This window comes from Tasmannia lanceolata, unplaced genomic scaffold (genome assembly GCF_043159265.1).
Source record: "Tasmannia lanceolata isolate RefF3 unplaced genomic scaffold, GAP_Taslan_0.1 ptg000003l, whole genome shotgun sequence".
Taxonomy (NCBI): Eukaryota; Viridiplantae; Streptophyta; class Magnoliopsida; order Canellales; family Winteraceae; genus Tasmannia; species Tasmannia lanceolata.
The window spans coordinates 6,824,422-6,847,439 of NW_027518680.1; the positions used below are offsets into that span (position 1 = coordinate 6,824,422).

The following is a 23,018-nucleotide window of genomic DNA, read 5'->3' on the forward strand; positions in this document are numbered from 1 at the left end:
ATGGTCAAGATCACCCTATAGTTTTTTAATTAAAAAACCATAAAGGAGGGGGCAGGATTGAAATTATATGATCTAATGGGTGCTTTTGTTAAAAGCAGGGGGGGTGTAGGATTGAAATTATATGAGTTGAATGGGTGCATTTGTTCAAAAAGTCAAAAAATGTGACGTGTAAATCTCACGTGGTTTTCAAAAAAATCGAAAAAACTCTCATCTTTTCATCCCAGCTTATTGTATTAGACTAGTAAAAAACGCCGACAAAGAACGGTACGGACCACGTCATAGGTTGATCCAAACCGTCCATGTGATGGAACACAACATACATAGGTTGTGCCCCAAAAATCATTTCCATAGGCTGATCCTAGCCCTCCAATCTATAGATGTTTCCATAATTCCTCTTATCTTAAATTGGATGGTTAAGATCACCCTATAGTTTTTTAATTAAAAAACCATAAAAGGAGGGGGGTAAGATCGAAATTTTACGGCTTTAATGGGTGCCTTTGTTAAAAGCATAAAGGAGGGGTAGGATTGCAATTATATGATTCAATAGGTGCCTTTGTTAAAAGCATAAAGGAGGGGGGGTAGGATTGAAATTATATGAGTTGAATGGGTGCATTTGTTCAAAAAAGTCAAAAAATGTGACATGTAATTCTCACGTGATTTTCAAAAAAATCGAAAAAACTCTCTTCTTTTCATCCTAGCTTATTGTATTAGATAACTCCCACGAGGCATTTTGTCTTTTATGATCTTGACCATTGATTGTAAAGAAATCTTGACCATGGGATTGGGTACGGTACATTAGCAATTTGATAGATTAACAACTCAGCTAGATCGATCATAGGGATCTCCATCTCAAAATCCAAATCAAATGAGAGAAGAGAATAGAGATCATTAGATGGCGGGAGAAATGTTTAATTTGTATTTATATTTAGTCTGATTACTGGTGAATTTTCTTTCCTTTCTTAGGAGTGATGATAATGTGCGCCGATGAAGCACCGTTCGTGGAACTCCATCCCTTCTTTGTTTTGTTTTTTGGAGATGATATTTTCGCCCCGCAGCAGGATAATGTGCCCAACTTTTAACGTGATTTGTGGGCAGACTCTAGGGGTGTAAATGGATATTCAAAAATTCCATTACCGTCCGCAACCAAATCCGTTTAAAGCGAATATTATCTGGTTCCGTTTCAAGCGGATATTTCGTTTATGAGATATCCGGCTCTTAGCGGATGCGAATCTGGTAAATGGTATATCCGATCCGTTTAACATCCGAATCCGAGAAGTAAATCTTTTTTATTTATTAATAATAATATCATTAATATTTATTTTTAGTAACGACACACTATCTTTTGTTTCTAAAAGAAAAGTGAATTTTTTTTTTTCAGAAAAAACAAAAACAAATAGTGTTTTGGGTAGGAAATGAAGTAATCTCTCATTTTAAGGGCATTCTTGGATTTTGACATGGCTTCTTTATGAAGCAACAAATGTGGGTTATAGGATGAAAGAGACAAATGGATGATGATGATTGAAAGAAGATGTCATAGTTTTTTAGAGAATTCTAGAGCAAAAAAGCCATAGTCATTGATGGTAAATGGACGGCTCAGATCAATTTTCCAACTTATGGTTATATAAAAATCCAAAATGCAATTAAAAGAATGGACTTTTAAGGTTTGCAAGGAGAAGCAAGAGAGAGGAGAAAAGAGAAAGTTGAGACACTATCTTCGGCATTCCTTGGTCTAGATTTTGCAAGGAGAAGCAAGAGAGAGGAGAAAGGAGGAGAAGCAAGAACCAGGATGGAGATTTTGAAAGTATGGATGAAGACTTTGAAATTGACAAACTGTACCTGAATAGAATTCTAGATTTTATAAATTTTGTCTTCAACATTAGACAAATTGTAGTATAATTATTTAGCTTTTACGATTATACTTAAAAGGAAAATGATACATTTCTCCCTTTTCTTTCTTGGGCCTATTAGGGAAATATGCTAAGCGGCGAAGGGATTTAAAATATTGGTGACAAGGCACATTCCTTAAGGAGTAGATTCCTCCACAATCGGGTAATATCCAAAAATAAAATTCAGAGGCTTTTGAAATTAACGGCTGCAAACAGTTGAATTCGCAATGCTCAAGTGCATAACAATAAGTAAAAGATTAGTAGGATGGGACATGGTCAATGGAAGTAAGATGGAGAGAATTAGAGGGAGCACTTATTTTCTAAGTATTTTTCCACAAATTTTCTAATTAATGTGCCTTTTAAGACACAATTCTCTTCCAATGTCTCTTGGGAGCATCATTCTCAACCATTAGATGAATTTTCCTATGAATGGTTGAGATCAAACTGTAATGAGGAGACATACAAGTATACAACGCAAGAAATCTTTTTGTTTTGGAGCATCATTCTGATGAGACTTGAACCAATAAACTATAATATAGTAACTCAAATCACTCAATATTCTCAAATGTGTTTTCAGGAAAAATGAACCAATACCATTAAATTTAATTTTTTTTTTGAAAATACCTTAATAGGATCACCCCTTGTAGTATTAAAAAAAAAATCATAAATACACTAGAGAGGGCAAATATATCACTTCCTTATAATTAATTATGTTGCACTTGGAAATAGTAGATCTCTGTCATTTTCAGATTTATAAATATTATCATCTTCAGTTTAGTAGGATTTATGAGTCTTCTTTATTTTTATTTTTTTTGGTAGGTAAGCTGGGATTGAACCTCCGACCTCCGGTCTGAAGAAGAAAGCCTTGACCATTGAGCTAGAGGCTTAATCCCAATAAGCGATGACAATTTCTCAATTTGTGCCTGTCATCCTTGTGAGGGCCATATATGTCTTATATAGAGCACTTCTGTGATAAACATGGAATCAAATCTGATAACTATGGAAGGAGATTATTCCTATCAAATCCAGTTGCCTAATCTATCAAGGTTACCCATTTAACCAACTTGCCATCTAATCCGACGGTGATATGCCATATATTCTAACATGCCCCCTCAAACGTATGTGGATTGGAAATCAACATACGTTTGTACCAAAATTACAAATGTCCCGGAATCTAAATGCCCCAAAGTACAAATATAATCAAAATCTGCCAATGCGATGCAATCTATCAAAAGTTGATGATGAAGATCGTTTGATGTTGCATGTTGCTGTATGTCTAATGCCGAAGGATATGCCGCTTTTTGATGTGTCGCGAAGAGATGAATTATAACACATTGACTCAAGCCTTGATGGGCGAGTAGGAATGTGTCACTATGTACCAATGCCATGATGGGCAAGAATGACTCAAGCCTCATTGGGCGAGTAAGAATGGGTCACGATGGACAAATGCCACAATGGGCGGGCAAGAAAAGGCCTCGATGGGCAAGAAAACATGGGTCGGTTTTGCCGATCCGATCCTCATGGTATTGGAAACTCTCCTTCAGACACGCACTTCAAAAGAAATGAAGCACCTCAACTGAAAGGAGAAAATATTTCAGGCATGCGCCTGAAATGAGGCACCTCAACTGAAATAAGAAATGAGGGTTTGTAATATAAGAGAAAAATAAAGAGGAAAAGAAATAGATGAGTGACAATTAGGGCTAAAAAAATGTGGCGGCAAATATCAATAATAAGGTGACAACTCTAGGTATTTAGATGGTGCAAGGGAAATTAGGGGTGAAAATCAAATATAGAGGGTGAGTTCCATGAGATGAGATGAGGTGATGGTTATTTGGAGATTTCATGGAAGACAATATGACAGGACCTAATCGGGAAAAAGAAGGGATTCAAGTAAGACCACTCTTAAAATGAAAAGGGGTGCCATTTGGCAAAAGATGGAAGACAAGGGACCATTTGGCAAAAGAGGGAAGAACAGGGTGTCTAGGGAGTAAAAGAAAGGGGTGATAATTTCTGCCCTCTTCTTCAATTTAGACTACCGCACTTAACCCAATTTGGCTCTGATACCATGTTAACTAACCACTTCTCCAAAAGCTTAAGCTGTTGGAGAAAGGCGTTATTTATCTTTTATATTATAACACCTTGTGTTAAACTTGCATAGAGCTGCATCTGTTTTCTGAAAATTTTCATTAATTTCCAAAAATATTTAAATTTAATTCTTTAAAATTAGTATATTATTGACGATTTTATTCAAATAATGTTTTGAGGGATTGAAAGAGACATTTAATCTCTATTATTACCGTCTCCATTTGTTCTTTCTATATTTTTAGGGAAAGTACTACTGTATTTTGATGAGAGCACTCCCCACTTTATTAAAGTACGGTATGGCCCGCACCATAAGATGATCCAAATCGTCCAGTAGATGGGCCATGGGCCACAGCCTAAATAGGTTGTGCCCCAAAATTTATTTCCATAGGTACCTCATAGATCGGAGGGTTAGGATCAACCTATGGAAATGATTTTTGAGGCACAACCTATTTACGCTGTGGCACATCTAATGGACGGTTTGGATTATCGTATGGTGCGAGCCATACTCCATACTGTACTTTTAATAAAGTGAGGAGTGCCCTCATTAAAATACAGTAGCGCTGATAACATTTCCCTATTTTTATCCCACAAGAACGTAGTCGGAAAAGCTGAATAATGATTATTTTTCTTGTTGGGAGTTGAAAAACCTTGTCTCAAACCCAAGTAATAGACTACTGGGAACGACGAAACTACCCATTTTAAAGGAAAGTCACGACACCATTCATTACAAGAAAAGCGTGTCCCTTGAACCCGTCGATTGGAAAGCAATCCTATCAAGTTTGAGGGAAGAAAGACGATAAAAAGGTGGTTTGCTTTTGCGAAAGGCAGCAACATACCATCATTCCACCATTGCCAAAACCATGCGCTATCTCACATGCTTAATCTGAAACCCTTATTTTCTCCGCTTTCTACTCTACAATTACGGAGTTTCAATATACTCATTTTTCATGTGACTGCAAATTTCGAAAGAGTTTTTATATGGTGTTTTCACACAAGGGTGCACATTTTTTTTAAATAAATTGAGGGACCACTTTGTCCAAAGATCCAAACCATTCATTTGTTGAGGGCCCACTTTATTCAAAGATCCAAACCCTTCATTTGTTGGGCCACAACTATTAATAGTTGGTGTTCCAAAAACCTACCTCCTTCCAATTTGTAGGGGTTTCTATAACAATGATTATCATATGGAGATGATCCTCGGGGCAAAACATATTTACATTGGGCTCAAGATGGTCTGGATCTACTAACAAGGTGAGCCCCACTGTATTGTATTTATTATTTTATTTTATTTTGTAAAATGCATGTACCTACGACCGGTGGCCATAAAGAAAACTCACCTAAATATATCCACTAATAAAATGTTTCTAGCCAAATGCCTGGAGCTTGCTAGTGCCAACATATAAATTCTAGAGGCCGTCTAGGCTCCAGTAGGACAAACTTCTATATTGTCCGTCTTGTTTGTTTCAATGCGTCACACCTGGTAGTGACCATAAATTCAGCTACTAATGTCACATAAATTCTGTAGTCAATTTTGTTGGGGGGGGGAAATGATATATTCACCCCCTTAACTTCCTTGGGACAGCCCCTTATAGTATAAAAGGGTAGTCATAGAGGGGGATGTCCCGGGGAAGAAAAAAGGGGGGCGAATACATCACTTCCCTTTTGTTGGTTTTAAATATGTGGAGAGGTCCCTCTTGGCTGGACTGAAAGTGAAATAAGATGGCTCACGACATCTATGGAGGGACCATGCCTTGAAAAGGAGAAGAGGCCTTTGTCTTAATGCTTAAAGATCAGAAGCCAAAATGGTGGAGCATGGGAATCAAGTCAAGGAGTGATTGCATAATGACACACTGAAAGAAGTGTTAATACACGAGAACTAATTAAGGAAACATAACGACAGTATTATCCGGACATAAGAATATTAATGTGACATTGCCAACCTCAAGAAACAAACGGTGGCTAGGTGATCTTGCTAGAACTTTGAATGGGTAGGGGACCTATATATTTCTCTATCAGGCAAGCTGTGTGGGGTGCAACTTTGAGTCCTCACACTTGAAAAGATTCGAACCCAATAAATGTCAAGCTACTGACTAATTGTGAACATAACAAAATAAAACAAAAACATACGGCACACCAAAATTTAAGTGGTTTGAGTGTGCCTATGTCCACAAAGGAGATGGAAAGATTTTCACTAGCTATATCTGAGACAGTGTGCCTTTGTCCACTAACGAAAAGAAAAGATTTTCACTATATATGAGAGTAGGGTTATTTTTTCTCTCACCACTCTTAGAACCCAAAGTGTAACAGTTTTACTTGCCTCAAAATGAAGCCTTCCTAAAAAAAAGATGCTAGGTACAAATACTGAGAATACCTCCAATACTAATTGGTGATCAGCTACCAACATAATACAAGACATCTATCACCACACCAATAATCTTGACAAGATGTATAGTGTGTAAGCTATCCTCAAATTTGAACTAGATTTTTTCGTAGAAGATTAGTGGTCATGATAGTGAAAGGATTTGTCAAGATAGACCAATACAAAGTATGGACATTAAAGCCATGTTTGTTAACCATGAAGTTATTTTCCACGGAATATTAGTTTAGCAAGTGATGAGAGAGGGCTAGGTAGGGTGGGGGAAGGAGACTTGAGAAGGTGGGAGGAAAGTCCTGAGAGGGATTGAGCGAGGAGAGGGAGAGAAAAGTAAAGTAGACGGTTTAAATGAAAGATAATCCGGGCACTACTATCAGAGAAGGAGCTCCTAAGTGTGACCAATACCATATAAACCGAGGGATGCAACTTCGCTTTATAAATATGGAGTTATGTGGCTTTAAACCAGCAACCTAAACCAAAACATGCCAAAACGTGAACCTAAACAACAATTCGATATGAAACATTAATAAACAATAAGAAATTTTGAGTCATATAGTTGAGGCAAAACAATCTTGCACGAAATGGATGAGTGGATAAAAAATGACAGTTACATGTCAAACTTGAGCTTTTACGTAAGCGAAGTAAGAAACACTTGGGGATACCTAAAATTAATACAAATTTGGGTGATAAACCCTTCTATTGAGAAGAAGTGATTGCTGTTTCTTTGAAGAAGGTTTTCCTATAGGGATGGGTTGTAAATTTGTACACAAGAGCCCAGCATGGTTTAGTTGACAAATCAAGAGGAGGACTGACTGAGAAATGTGAATGCAAATTCATTAGGAAAATAGATCAATGATGGGATTTCTCTGCTGTTGTTTGAGTTCTAAGCTAATTGGAATTCTGTAAGAGCTTATGCAAGTACCCATAAACAGGGCACAAGAACACAAAACAAATTCTGGAATAGTATGCTTTATATATATACCTTGCAGGAAGACAGCCCACAGACTCACTTTGCTATAACAACAGAATAAAATGAACGATCAAACTAGCCCACCACACAAGAATGTATTCGGAGCTTTTTTTTTCATGCTGAACCTAGTTTAAACTTTACACCAACTGTGATGAAGGTTGCACGCCTAAAGTATGATATCCAACCATATTTTGGAAAGAAAATTTCACCAATTACCTTAGCCCTCATCTGTCATTTGCATGAATAAATTGATTCTTATTGAGGGAGTGTGTCTATGGAAGTTGAGTTGAAACCTACAGTTCAGACTCTAGATTATCAATATGGAGTGACAAGCTTGCTTGATGATACAGACTAACAGGCATGTTGAACATGAAAATCATTAACATTTGAAACTAATTGCATTGACAAGATCAGTGAATTCCTCTTAATCATCTACCATTCTACCAAATCTTGCTTCAAATCCTATAGTTAGAGACGAATAAATCCTATCAGAGAAATCGCATGTACTTCATCCAATTCAATTTCAATTGGGAAAAAAAAATCACCTTTTGATATTAATTAATATGGAAATTACAAGCTTCTCTAGTCAAGACTACTCAAGAGCAAACAACATGTTGGTTGCTCGATCTAAAAAAGAACGACAATGACATGGAATTGAATTGTTATGCTATGGTTTTATACCTGCAGAGAACCTTGCATCTCAGCATCTTGTCCTCAACATAAAATCCAGGCATTACCATGATCTTAACCTTGGCTGGAGACTGTGATCTCTGTCTCTCTAAGAGAATATCCTCCATATAGAGAGGGTCAAAGCTTCTATTCTCTTCAACCCTCAAAATTGCTAGTGGTGGACTGAATGAGAAAGCAAGTAAATGGAGCAGCCAAATGCATTTAGCAGCGACAAAGAATGATTGGAGGAGCTGCTCAGGCCAAGGTCTTGACCAATTCAATACAGAAATGATGCAACTCATTTTCTGATCACAAAACTTGCTAAATTCTTCACTATAGTATTTGGTTCCCTTTCTCAAAACCTCATTCCAACTTAAGTTTCTCAGAGCAACAAATGCCGAGAATTTCCCCTGGCGGTCTTGCTGTGGGTCTAAAACCTTTGGCGATCCATTCTTCTGGAATACACAGTTCTCAAAGTCCTGGTGGAGGGAATGGTTTATAAGAGACTCCAAATGATATAACACCCCTTTTGAGTACTTGGAATGTAGTGACAAATTAAGCTTCTCCATTAAATTATCATCAGTTTCTTCAATATGGCCAATGAGAGTCTTGCAAAACTGTTTAACTGATAGCCTTGCTTCCGATACTATCTGTAAAAAACCTTCCACCATTACTTCATGACTGACGGGCAATCCATCAATTGACTTACCTCTCTTCGTGAGATTAGGAATTTCTGGGACTTGGTTATCTTTTCCCTGCACTGTGTGTTTCATAGCCTTCTTAAGCTCATCACAATACGTCTCTAAACGTACTAGTTTCTGGGTCAGCTCTCCCAAGGAAGATCTCATTTCAGCGACCTCCATCAGAGCCGCATCTCGGTTCTCATTGGCCTCAAGAAGCTCTTTCTTTAAAGATTCGAGAGTCAATAATCCCCAATCCTTCGAAATTTGAAACATATCTTCAGATTCCACTCTGCTTGGTGATGTTTCAGCCTTGTTCTTCTTCTTCAATCGTGGAAACAGCCATGAAAAGCTTGATCCTTTGCTCTTTGATTGTGAATGCAATGATGAATGGGAATCAGTGAGTGGCATCACTGAATTATAACTCTTGCTGTTCTTGTTATCGATATCATTTTCCCTACTGATAGTTGCGGGTTTGCACGCATTGCAAGTTGTGACAGTTTTGAATTCTCCTGAACCGGTTCTCCAACCTGATTTGAAAATTTCAGTTCCTGGTGATGTTTGAAGAACAGTAATATGATTAATACATGCGCCCGTGTTGGATTTGTGATTTTCTTCTGCACCAATATGCTGTTCTCTGCGAACCAAACTAGAAGACAACACCTTCCTCGAAGATAGACTAGTTTTCCTATTCTCAGACAGATCTGCTTCATCCTTTTCTCCTAATTCAAGCCCAATCCCATCCCAAATTTCTGATAATCTCCTATTCTCTGGCTGCATATGATGATACCCAGGTATGGGTTCCTCTTCATAACTCTATGAAATTCCATCATATTAGTATACTTAACAAGATTCTTTCATAAATCTTCATTTTAAATTATGCATATACATATGAAGGAGAGTACACATAGATAGAAATCTTTTCAACAGACTTACTGATTAATGTTAACGAGAGAGAAATATTTTCAATTACTGGAAATTAATGAGAATAAATTGCTAGAATTACTGACTCATAAGTCCCATATTAGTAACCTCAACAAGATTATATCATAAATCTTCTTTTTTAAATTATACATATACATATCAAGGAGAGTGCAGTAGATAGAAATCTTTTCAACAGGCTTCATGATTACGGTAAATCAGATAGAAATATTTTCGATTAGTGTAAATGAGAATAAATTCCTAACATTACCCATTCAGAAGTCCTGCTAAACCCAAGCTTACTCACCAAAAAAATAAAAAGTTTTAAACCTTAAAACTTCAATTGAAATAAACTGTTTAACACAAAACAATGAAAATGAAAAGCAAGCCCTTTCAAAATTGTTTCTGCTTAAAGTAAACGAGAAAATGTATCTATTAGTTTCTAAACAAGAATCAGAATCAATAGAACTAAAAAATAGAAAAGTAGATCAAAAATATTCTTAAGCCAGAAAATGAATAAATTCCATTTTACAGGAAATTTCAACTGCCTCATAACTTAAATCCATAACCAAACTATCTGATAAGCAAAGAAAATCAACTCTAATGATCAAGAATAAAATCCCACCTCTAGAAATCCACGTAAAGTTAAATTGAAACATGAAATTCAAGGAACTCACCGGTGTAAAAACAGGGTAATCTTCAGCAGAGAACTGATTTGAAAAGCTATGAATAGATGGAGAAGCACAAGTAGGAAGTCTCAGATTTGAAGGGCTGTTACCCTGAAGCAAGGCAGAGTGAAGAGCCCTCAGCTCAACTGCTTTAGCAATGGCTGCTTGGATTTCTTGCCTGCTAATTTCATGGTTGGTCTGAAAGATTTGAGCAGCCATGGAATAAGTGAGCTGAACCCAGAAAGGAAAGTAGATTAAATTCAAGAGTTTGGGAGGAAGAACATGAGGATGGAAAAGTGGAGGTGGGAATCTAACGGTTGGGTTTGATTTGAAGAGATGGTGATCATATCCAAAAGAGAATTTAGGGAACCAAAAGAAAAAGGGAAATGTTTCTTCCTGAAATTCTAATATGGCATATTGTGCTAGTCCCTGTATTTTTTTATTTTTTTTAAAAAAATTTTAAATTTTTTTTTGTCTTCGCTTCAAGGGAAAAAGTCGAAAAGCATGTGGTAACAGGGAAATCCTATTCGAGTGCCATGAGTGGAGTGCAGGGACCAAAAGTAGCCTCTGTTATGATTTATGGATACATCAGCATATCCACAGGGAAATGATATCCGCACTCCCCTACTTTGATAATTGCACTCCCCACTTTATTCACTGCTGAGTGCTGAGTCTGCTCACTGCTGACAGCCTTTTTGGAAATGATTTAACAGCCTTTTAGGCATATAAAAAAAAAGAAAAAGAAATGTTTAAACTAAAGAGAGGATTACCATAATACAAGAGAGTGTGGATATCATTTTCTTATTTATTGGGGAAATGATATATTGGCTCCTTTGTCTTCCTTAGGCCACCCACTTGTAATGTAAAAGTGTAGTCATAATCGAGGTTTTAAACTTCGGCCAAAATCCGAAATTTCGGATTTCAGTCAGGGCCGAAACCGACACGTTCCAAAACCGAAATTGCCGAAGTTTACCAAATTGAAATTTCAGCGAAATTTAAGATAAAATATTAATTTTGTATTCCTTTAGGGCCCGTTTGGATGTCTAGAGGATTTTGATTTGGATCTCTCACATTTGCAGCCCTTTTTGCGTTGTGAGTTAGATCCAGATCAAATCCTTGGATTTCCAAATCAGCGACTGACATTGAAAAAAATCAGACTTCCAAATATGCTGTGAAAATAAGTAATTGGAAATCCACTAATATGGCGGTTTCCTTCTCCCTCTTTGCTCCTCAATCTCTCCCTTCCAGTAGGAAGTACCCCCTTCCCTAGCAGATCTACTCATTTTGTATTCAAAACTCAGTTCCAAACCAAATACAAAATATGAGGTATCCAAACAGGCCCTCACATAATTTCAGTCGAAATTTCAGTAATTTAGCCTGAAATTTCAGCCCAAAAAAAGACATTTCGAGCGCCCATTACCGAATTGGCCAAAATTACCTCCGAAACCGAAATTTAAAACCTCGGTCATAATTTCAAAAATACGCTAGAGGGGGCTGGCCCGGGAAAAAAGGGGGCAAATATGTAACTTTCCTTTTTATTATTCGTTAATTGAGAAAAATAATATGCTCAAACCCTTGTTTCAATAATGGGACTGATCACTTTTAGAAATATAATTTTCAGACCGGGTGTCAACAGCTTTTGGGGAAATATAACAGTCTCAGCATTAACTAGAAACGTGTAATGAAAGAGAGAAATGCCATGATTTAAACGAAGGCGTTCAAATATAAATCATGTTTAAGAGAGGAGTGCAAGTCCCAGCTGTTACTCACCTTTATTTAGAGAAAGAGAAGTGATATATTCCCGTTTTTAACTTGGGACAGCCCCTCTTGGCTCAAAATTAAAAGTAATTTAATTTTGAGTCCAATAATCGGTTTGACACTCACAAACTGCTTGTCACAATCACAAACCAAAATGGCCTTAGATTGTCAACATCAGCGGATTAATGTGATTTTAATAGAATGGTGCTCACCGATAGGATGGCAGATAAATACAGATGGAGCACACACCAAATCCCAGTGTATTATATCTTTGGTTTTTTGGTAGTTAAGCTGTAATTCTAAAGGGATTTTTGGTAACTTGATAAAGAGGGATATTTAAGTCATTTGAAAAAGACCCACGCTACTGTTTTGATTCTTTGCCGAAAGGTAGCGAAGTGACAGACAAGAATCCAAGAGCTTCAGAACAGCGGCGGATGCCTTGTTTTTTTCTCTAGCTGTGTATCTTTGTGAAACGGTGGGGACCAAACAGGGACTCAAGAAATAACCAAATTCCCAAAATACCCAATACTTCATGACAAGGAATATAACTTCTTTGTTGGAAGAAGAAGCAAGCTCTGGGGTGCCTTTTAAGAAATTGTTTAGGAGAAAGGGGGCATTTTTGGGAATCACACATACTTTAATAATCTCAAATGGCTGTTTGCTTTATTCCGTCGTCTTCTTCAGATGGAATTGTAATGGGTGGAATAGTAATATTTTAAAGCTTTGGTATTTCCCAAGACTCCTCTTTTCAGTTGTTTATTGAGAAAATGTTGTTAAGCAACCACTCCAAAAGGAAGTGAAGTTTGTCAACCTCCACATGCCTGAAAAGCAGCTTTACGATTAACAATTTGACAGGAGGGATGGAAAAGACTACAGTGACACATCTCACCAGAGGTTTATGCATAGGAGATATAGCCATCAAGATGTCAAGTCGATTAGGAAAAATCATGTTTATTATATAACTTCAAGGCCAGGTAACCATGAATTTTTTTGGCTAAAAAATAAGGAAAGGGTCAATCTTTTTTTGGGTGGAGTCTTTTTCCCCTTGTTTTTAAGCTTTTCTTATCCTCTCCTCACTGACAACTCACTCTCTCTCTTACCTATCCCTCTCCCATCTTCTCTCACCATTGGGTAAGCTAATATTCCAGGAAAAAAAAAACATGGTACCCAAACGTGATGTAGGACGTTCCTTAATTCTGGATTGGTTTCTTTAATTTAGGTCTCTTCAGTCAGTTAGCATGAGTTTAGAGATAATGATCGTCTCTAATCTCTCTTGATTTGTTAGGTAAACATATATTTTATCCTAGTTGGAGATAGGATTTGAATAGGATAGGTATCCAATTTCTATAACTAAGGGACAATTGGCTGTGTAAAGATCATCTTAGATTGAAAACATTTTTCAGTTTCTTATCTACCGTCACCTCCTCATTAAAAAGTTCACTGCTTATGCTCTTATTTTCCTGTGAGTAATGCCATTTCAATATACCAACTACATTGATGCAATTTAATGCATCCATATGGTTGATGCTTATTTCAATGGCGTTTCTTCTTTTCTTATTGCTTGGAGAGACTTGGGGTTGACTCTTAGTACGGAACGAGCCAAAAGTTCTGAGTTCAAACCTCCCGGGTAGCAAAAAAACCACATGCAAATGGCCAGACCCAAAGAGGGGACACATGCGTCACGTGTAGGCTAACCTAAAAAAGATAGGCCACACGTGAAGGGGAGTATTAAAGTATTAAAGATTAAAAAACGCCTTCTCCAACAGCTTAAGCTTTTGGAGAAGTTGGTAAGTTAACAAATTTAACCAGTTAGAACTCACCCCTAAAAGCTAGCTGTTAGAGGGAGGGTGCCCATTCTCTTATAACTCAGTTAGGGGTGTAAATAGATATTCGGAAATTCGATTACCGTCCGCATCCGAATCCGTTTAAAGCGAATATTATTCGAATCCGTTTCAAGCGGATATTATCCGAATCCGTTTATGAGATATCTGGCTCTTAGCGGATGCGAATCTGGTAAATGGTATATCCGATCTGTTTAACATCCAAATCCGAGAAGTAAATCCTTTTTATTTATTATTAATAATATCATTAATATTTATTTTTAGTAATGACACACTATCTTTTGTTTCTAAAAGCAAAGTGAATTTTCTTTTTAGAAAAAAAAATAAAAAATGGCCCAAACCCATTCCATCATATAAAAAAAAAAGAAGGAAAAACCCAAAAACCACTACCAACACTGTCATCCATCCCCACCGCCTCCCTCTCTCTCTCTCTCTGCCTTTGTTTTAAAAGGAAGAAGAGGATCTCATATATTTTAGGGTTTGAGAGTTAATTTTGTGAAGAGAATGTAGAGGTCTAGTTTTAGGGTTTGAAAAATTCATTCGAGTAAGAAGGAGAAAAAAGATAAAGTGCCGCAATAAAATGTTCGAATTTACCGAATAAACGGATACGAATAATATCCGAATTCGAACAATATCCGGCGGATACGAATTCGGTAATAGATATTAAATATTCGTCTAATCCGAATCCGAATCAATTCGGATAGTGTATACTGTAATCGAATTCGGATATAGCCATATCCGCTCCGAATTCGATCCGTTTACACCCCTAAAATCAGTCACATCCACTCATTCTTTCCTATGTGGGATCTTGCTTTTGCTTGGATCTTCACACCATTTTCTTTCCACGGCCACCCCTTCTAGTGTAAAAGTGTGAGTCATAAATACATTAGTGTGTAGTAGTAAAAAATACACTAGAGGGGTGACCCTGGGAAGAAAAGGGGACAAATATATCACTACCTTATTTAATTCAATTGTTCATTAGTGTTTGTGAAGATTAAAGTCATCACATATTACGCTTAAGCAATCACTCCACAATTTCCCAAGAGACTTTTTTATTCCAAAAATTAATTTTTTAATATATGGACTTTAGTAGATGGAATATGACCTAGGATCACTACAAAAAAAACACAGAATTTTGACTGATTTCGAACAGGTGACAATGCTAAGGACATGAGCACCACATATCTGTCTTTTCTCCCCTAAGATGTGAGGTTGGTTCCAATGATCATTGGCATGGTGGGCCGCCACTTGATTGAATAGTGCTTAAAGGTCCCACATCGAATGGATGATCTTAGCCGTCAATCACAGCCATCAAATGAGAGTGTTCAAAATGGTTGGTGAAAAGCTAGTGTTACCCACCATAGGGGAAGGTCCTCATAGAGGGATGCACATGCATCCAAAGCATTGACAGAGGGACAGAATCGGGAGCAAAGAGTCATTTAGGCCATTAGACCATGTGGAGAATATACCATAGAGAGCAAAGAATAGAAGCCCAAAGCATAATCAGTCTGTGAATTGAAGGAATTAGGGCTTTTAGGGCCCATACATATGGGACTTTAGAAGGTCAGTGGGAAATTTTCTGCCAAAGCAGGCCAAATTAATGCAGTCTATCCACCTGAAATAATTTATCACGCCAATGATGCCTCTAATATCTTTCGGATTGAGCCAATTTGGTCTTCAAATGTCCCAATCAAACTACCAAACCGATCAATGTGCTAGATTTAATAGAAAATAAAATAGCTAAACTTGTGTACCAGTGCAAGGAAGCTAACAGAAGATTCAAATAGATGATTCAATTGTCTGGATGCGCTCGAAACAACCCTGTTCATAAAGAGGTGCGTCTGATTGTAAAGATAAGCCTCACTGGCCCTTGGATCAATAAAGTGACATAATAAATGGCTCTATGGACTCACAATATATGCTCAAGACCCTTATATATACATCATACGAGGCACTGCAACCACGCCCAAAAACATATCCCCTGTAAAATACTTAAAGAACCCCCAAAATATTAAACCCTAGTTAGTATTCTAGTCGCATGATGCCTACACATGTGAAGCCTAACCTTACACCATAAACACCAATCTAAAGGTAAATAATAGAAAGGTCCATCCTTTCACTCAAATTAATGGTGGATCTATAGCAGATTACATTAATTGAAGCAATCACCTTAATCACCTTCATCTCTTCCCCTGTCTCTAGTGATGGTAAAAAAAGGTCTTTCTTGCGCTTGTTAGGATAATCTTTAGACCCATCTTTTCCCCTTCGTTATTACCCTTCTCAAATGAAGGCCCTGTTCGTTTGAGAATATGACAACCGATGGTGAGCTCCCAAACCTGATTATTGTACTCAAAATTAATGTAATTTGGGTCCAATAGTCACTTTGGAGGCTCACCATATGTTATCATAATCTCAAACGAACAGGGCTCAAGTGTGTGTAGATACATCATGACAAGTTCCAACTCTGTCTAAGATCATTGATGACCACTGGCTTTCTGGTCTCCAACAATGCCAACTGGAAGAGAAATTTGACAGTAGCCCTAACAGGAAGGAGGTGCATCATTTGATTTCAAAAAGCTTGTTGAATTTCGGAAATCCTCCACTCTAGATTTTGATGAGGCTCAAAGGCGTAGAAGCATAAAAAATTGAATGATTAGGACAACATTATAAGGACTTGCCATTCAAAAAAAAATTTAAAAAAATTGAAATAAAGAGGAAAAAACAAAGAACCAAACATTGCAAAACAGTTTAATTAGGTAACTACGTACACTTGTTAGTTTTTAACCAATGAAGTCATCTGAGAGTTATAGAGTGGTGCAATAGTAAGTAGCCCCATGATCGATCTAGGGGTTGATGGTGTTGCAAAATAAAATGTAGAAAATAAAACAAGCATAAAAGAACATGAGATTTACATGTTTCAGCATTGGTGCCCACATTGATTGACATAAACAATAAAAAAGCTTCCACTCCATAAATATTTCAAAGTTACATCAAAGGTCGATTATATAAGAACCCATTGATGATAACTATTTTAGCCCAAAAAGAGGAAATAGACTTGATCAAACTCTAAATTCACGACAAGATACATGGCTAGAAGATTTATCTAAATTACTTCGAGTAATAGTCTCCTAGTAGAGGAATAGTCTCCTATTATCTCATTCTCAACTTTTAGAATCACTAATCCTCATTTTAGAAACTTAACAGAGTAAATTAATACGTCGGTACATTCACAACGCTTGGCTGTTGATGGAGATTCAATTCTAGTAGCAACTGGGCAATAGGGAGAAATAACAGGAGTGTTTGCATAACAGTTTTCATCAAGAGTAGTACAGAACAAAAAAATTGTTTTGTGAAGGAAGAATCACATCCGAATTTTCTTCAGATTGGATATTTGATTTTACAAGATACGACTCTATTGCTTCGAATGAAGCTTAGCACTCTTAGGAATCAAAGCAGCTGCACACAATAATTAAGGTCGCATCAGAGCATATTCACAAGCATGTTTTGTTCTGTTTATTCTTTCTAGCATAATGTGTTCTTTTTTGTTTAGAAACTTGTAAGACAAGAATCCGTCCATGATAAAACCAAGTTGACTTGGGTGAGTCGGTGGTTAACATAGTGAATTCTTTATTAACTTGGGTGAGTTTGATGTAGAAGCGGAAGATAAAACCGGTTATTTCAAGTTACTGAATTTTGTAATCAGTTTGGAGCTTGGCAGTCAGGGAGAGAGAGTTTCAGAATTTGAAGATTTATTAGTGTTTTTTTTTTTGTGTGTGTGGGGGGGGGGGGGTGGCTGGGTGTGGAACTTGGCACTAATAAGGAGCAGACACGTGGCGGGCGCCCAACCAGTAGCCCTAATCCTTTCTATAAATAGGGGCACAATCTCCCGGGTACACAATTGCTTTTGCATTCATTCAATTGTAGAGCTCATATTACTGTTGCCGGTACTGACTTAAGCATTAGAGAGCCCTCTGGAGTCCAAACGTTGGGCGCTTTCTGACCGTTTGCTCGTGAGCACAGGTCAGCTCCTCATAAGTGCTTCCAGCCGGGACCCCATTCAACTTTAGGTCAGATTTCAGCGGCAACAATTAGCAAAACAAACTTATGTCTAGAGAAGAAACACTTTCACAATAGAATACTTGTACGAACCCTTGGCTAGATACAAAAGAAGTGAATCAAATGGACTCATAGCAGTTAGTGTCATCTCTAAACTATACGGAAATAGGCTAGCGACAAGAATTTTGTTTTTAAAAGGAAGAGCAGTGTAGTGAATGAAGTGCCACTGGAATTTGAAGATTACCGGAATCATGAAGGTTTTCTTACAATTAAACCAGAGATCGACAGATCTATATTCCCTCCAGATTTTTTTAGTAATTCAACACATAATTCCTGGAGGATTTTCATAGATCAAAAAGAATTATTTCAATTAGTGAATGTAGTTCACAGATCATAGAAATGTTATGATACAAATGTTCGACAGCCATAACTTGTCAATCAAAGTAATGAAACTGAGAAGCTAGACCTGGAATTATAGCTCAAATATAGTTTGATTAAGATACACAACAGTATTACTACCCAAGATTGCAGTGAACTAACGCAAACATGATAGAAGAACGGAAAAAATGATGGAAAGAGAACCTGATGTTTCAGAAATGAAATCATCCATCTAAATGTATATAGCCGTCTACTATAAATAAACAAACAAATAAAACCCACCTCAAAATCAGAAAAAACATATAAAAAGCTTCTATAACCATTCATCATAATCTATGCCATAAAATATCGGAAGTGATATATCGGCCCCTTTTGATTACTTGGGACACCCAGCAGCAGTGTACACAGCAATCAACCCCATTGAATCTTTCTGATGTGAAGTACATTAGCCCCTCTGCAGTCATTGATACACTGCTGCTGGGTGTCTCAAGTAATCAAAAGGGGCGGATTTATCACTTCCCAAGATTAAGTAAAACTTCAGTCTCATTTGCTCTATCATGGTTGAATATAAATAAAACTAAGCAATATAAAAGCTTTAAAAAATTAATACATTACTTCAACAGTGAGATAAAAAACACAAGAAAAATGCAAATCCTTGCTAAATCATCCAACATTATTGCTAAAACATTGGAAACATTAAAATCTCATAATTTTAGAGTAAAGGCCGTTCTTTGAAATAAATGTTAGATGGGCAGCTTAAAATGACAAAAATCGTCATCAGATATAAAGACACGAGTCGCTGAATTTCTTTTCTTTTTTGAATGATATCCCAACAAGCAGATATAACAAGAAAACACATACCTTGAGTTAGATGATTAAGAATAGGATCCCAAGTCCCTTGAATTGATTATTAGGCCACCATAGCATCTTGCCACAAGACCCTGTCTTGCTTATCGTAAACATACTTGTGGCATAAACGATGACAAATCTACACCATGCATCCCAAAGGAAACATTAACAACGAAATTAAATGAATTATTGGATCATGTGAAGCAGACACTGAAATGGGATAACATATACAATCAAACGTGCTTCGGCCTCTACTACTAGTTTTTACTGTTGTACAAAATGTTACTTAACTAATACAGCTTTCATAACTCATTACATCCTTGATTGCAGGTAACTTCCAAAGCAAATGATAATGATGAAACCGTGCAAAACTTTGATGGCTCGTCATATTTAATACAAGTGTTGATGATCAAAACAAATGAAGATATGTAAAGAATCCCTCGCACTGTTCTACTATTACTGTGCAAATGCCCTTTAGTCATGCATATACATTAAAATCTGTCTCTATATATCCCCCATTTAGTAGGGGCTGTTCTCCACAGGAATAAAACTAATTTTTTTATCCAAGAGGCGGCAACATGGACTTGAGAATTTCATCGAACAGGTTGTAAGCAAGAACCATTTTATTGCTTCTATACCAAAAAAGAAGAACACACTGATGGAATACAAGGGCATTTTACTTTATAAGAAATGGATCATTTCCACGTAAAATTCCCTTGAGCTTTAGAATGAAACTTGTACCAAGTCACTTTGTTGGGGAATATTTGTTAGAGTAACTAATTGTTTAACCCCAACTTCAATGTCCTAAATTGTAAGAACTACGAAACCCTATGAAATCTTTTTCAAGCAATTAGTCAAACACTTGGACTGCAACAATACAACCAGTCCAAGATAATGGATTAGAATCTAGGATCAATAACATGAATTAGATAATTTCACGTCAAGATAATGGCATAAATTTGATAAAGGAAAAAAAGGACAACATGAAGTCATTAAAAGGCTTACTAGAAGAAATACCTCAAGAATAGTATGGCTGATAATTCCTTGAAAATATCACATATGCCAACTAAAATAAAAACAGACATATCATAACTCCTTAAAATAATGTATCACGTTGGCCAAATCAAGTTAAGGAAAAGATAGACATAACACATCTCATCAATTTCACAAGTACAAGGAATGAATCGCTGGAAAAATTAACAAGAGCCAATAAAACCATTACCAAATTCTTAAAAAAAAAAAAAAAAAACCAAACACAGACATGCCCATATGAAACCGATTTACTTCTTGTCATCAGCACATTTCATAGCTCTTTGTTCGGGGAACACAAAAACCAATTGGAACGGTGGATAAGCAAGAGGATCTGTTTTCTTTCTTTCGTGTCATATAATCTGGTTCGACTGCTAATTTTGAGTTCTTCAAATGAAAAAAAGGAACTTAAGAAACTGTGGGTTTCTCAATTTCCATCTAAAAAAGAATATACGACCCAAGAAAAGTGAAAATCCTAACTTTTGCAGTCTAGCTTACTCCATTTCCACAATCAAAACAGCAAAACTAGACAACCATCAACATCCTATTTAAGCTGCGGAGCCAAGCTCTTCTTCAATCCTAAGTGTTAGGCCTAAAATTGGTAACAGGATATGGTAGGGCTGGATGGTCCGAGCTAACAAGTCACGACTGAAGGGCTGGTTGAGTCCTGCGCTGCACAAGGGTACAGACAAGAAAGAAAAGGGTCAGAGGACCAACCCGGAGTGATACTCCGGACGGGCGCTTCGACACTCAAGTCAGTATGAGCAGGAGTGCAGAGCAATGTCAGAGCAAAAGCTTAGAGTTTTGATTCTCAGATTTCAGGACCTTTACCTTAGTACAAGTGAAGGCTATTTATAGTGATTCTGAGCCACCTGTCTAGGACAGGTGGTAGTTCTGAGCCACCTGTCCAAGACAGGTGGTGGGCTCTGTATGGACCAGGTCTCATACCTAAGGAGGGCAGGTGGAAGTCCCTGATTGGTCCAGGTGTCACACCTAGTAGGGACAGGTGTTGGCCTTCCAACGGTCCTTGTGAGGGCCACGTGCCAGCAGCCAATTGGATGCTGAGTTCGGACCCATCAGTGCTGAGTCCGGATTCCCTCAGTGCTGAGTCCGGACCCCATCAGTTGCCCCCTGGTTCTTCGAGCCATGAGAGTGGCTAGAAGAAGCAAAGAGAAGGTAAAGACAGCGTCTGGCCGGCCTTAAGGCCTCTGGGCAGCTCTGGACGGACTCAGATTCAGCTAGGAGAAATCGTGGCCGGACAGGAGCCTCCGGGCGCCCTGGCCTGGCCTTGAAGTTTGGCCTGAAGGAGCAAGGCCGGGCAGAAGGCTTTCGGTTATCCAGTATGGCTAAATTTTGGACCAGAAGTCTGGCCGGCGAGGCTTCCTGGGCGTCATAGCCGGGCGTAATTGGTTCAGGCGGTTCATGCGGTCCTGTCCGGCTAAGGCTGTGGACGGCCAGCCGGGCAGGTCTTTGCCTTCTAGCGCTTTTTGTCGTCTAGCGCTTTTTGTCTTCTAGCGCTTTTGTCGTCTAGCGAATGCGCCATATCCTGTCCGGACAGTCGGACAGGTCTTTTGTCTTCTAGCGCTTTTGTCGTCTAGCAAATGCGCCATATCCTGTCCGGACAGCCGGACAGGTCTTTTGTCTTCTAGCGCTTTTGTCGTCTAGCGAATGCGCCATATCCTGTCCGGACAGCCGGACAGGTCTTTTGTCTTCTAGCGCTTTTGTCGTCTAGCGAATGCGCCAAGACCTGCCCGGCCGAGCCGCCCAGAAGGCTCGGCCGGACAGGATATGACGCGTTCGCTAGAAGACAAAGACCTGCCTGGCCGAGCCGCCCAGAAGGGCTCGGCCGGACAGGATATGACGCGTTCGCTAGAAGACAAAAGACCTGCCCGGCCGAGCCGCCCAGAAGGCTTAGCCGGACAGGATATGACGCGTTCGCTAGAAGACAAAGACCTGCCCGGCCGAGCCGCCCAGAAGGCTCGGCCGGACAGGATATGACGCGTTCGCTAGAAGACAAAGACCTGCCTGGCCGAGCCGCCCAGAAGGGCTCGGCCGGACAGGATATGACGCGTTCGCTAGAAGACAAAAGACCTGCCCGGCCGAGCCGCCCAGAAGGCTTAGCCGGACAGGATATGACGCGTTCGCTAGAAGACAAAGACCTGCCCGGCCGAGCCGCCCAGAAGGCTCGGCCGGACAGGATATGACGCGTTCGCTAGAAGACAAAGACCTGCCTGGCCGAGCCGCCCAGAAGGGCTCGGCCGGACAGGATATGACGCGTTCGCTAGAAGACAAAAGACCTGCCCGGCAGAGCCGCCCAGAAGGCTTAGCCGGACAGGATATGACGCGTTCGCTAGAAGACAAAGACCTGCCCGGCCGAGCCGCCCAGAAGGCTCGGCCGGACAGGATATGACGTGTTCGCTAGAAGACAAAGACCTGCCCGGCCGAGCCGCCCAGAAGGCTCGGCCGGACAGGATATGACGCGTTCGCTAGAAGACAAAGACCTGCCCGGCCGAGCCGCTCAGAAGGCTCGGCCGGACAGGATATGACGCGTTCGCTAGAAGACAAAGACCTGCCCGGCCGAGCCGCCCAGAAGGACTCGGCCGGCCAGACCTCCAGTGCAGATTCTGTTCGGCCGAGCCGACCAGAAGGCTTCGACGGACAGACCTTCAGTGCAGATTCTGCCCGACCGAGCCGACCAGAAGGCTTCGACGGACAGACCTCCAGTGCAGATTATGCCCTTTCAGGCCGCCCAGAAGGGCTTGGCCGGCCAGACTTCTGTTCCAAAATTTGGCCGTACTGGATAGCTCAGAGGCTCCTATCCGGCCGTGCTCCTTCAGGCCAAACTTCAAGGCCA

At 39.0% G+C, this 23,018-nt stretch overlaps 1 protein-coding gene across 1 annotated transcript; it reads right to left on the reverse strand.

The window, feature by feature from the left end:
- Nucleotides 1-7,842: 7,842 nt before the first annotated feature.
- On the reverse strand, nucleotides 7,843-10,797 carry LOC143860651 (DNA double-strand break repair RAD50 ATPase). The gene is made up of 2 exons (XM_077371404.1): nucleotides 10,263-10,797; nucleotides 7,843-9,480 (listed from the first exon to the last, which is right to left on the reverse strand). Exons 1-2 carry the CDS (start codon nucleotides 10,470-10,472, stop codon nucleotides 7,978-7,980), a joined length of 1,713 nt encoding a protein of 570 aa, XP_077227519.1. The 5' UTR covers nucleotides 10,473-10,797; the 3' UTR covers nucleotides 7,843-7,977.
- Nucleotides 10,798-23,018: the final 12,221 nt, after the last annotated feature.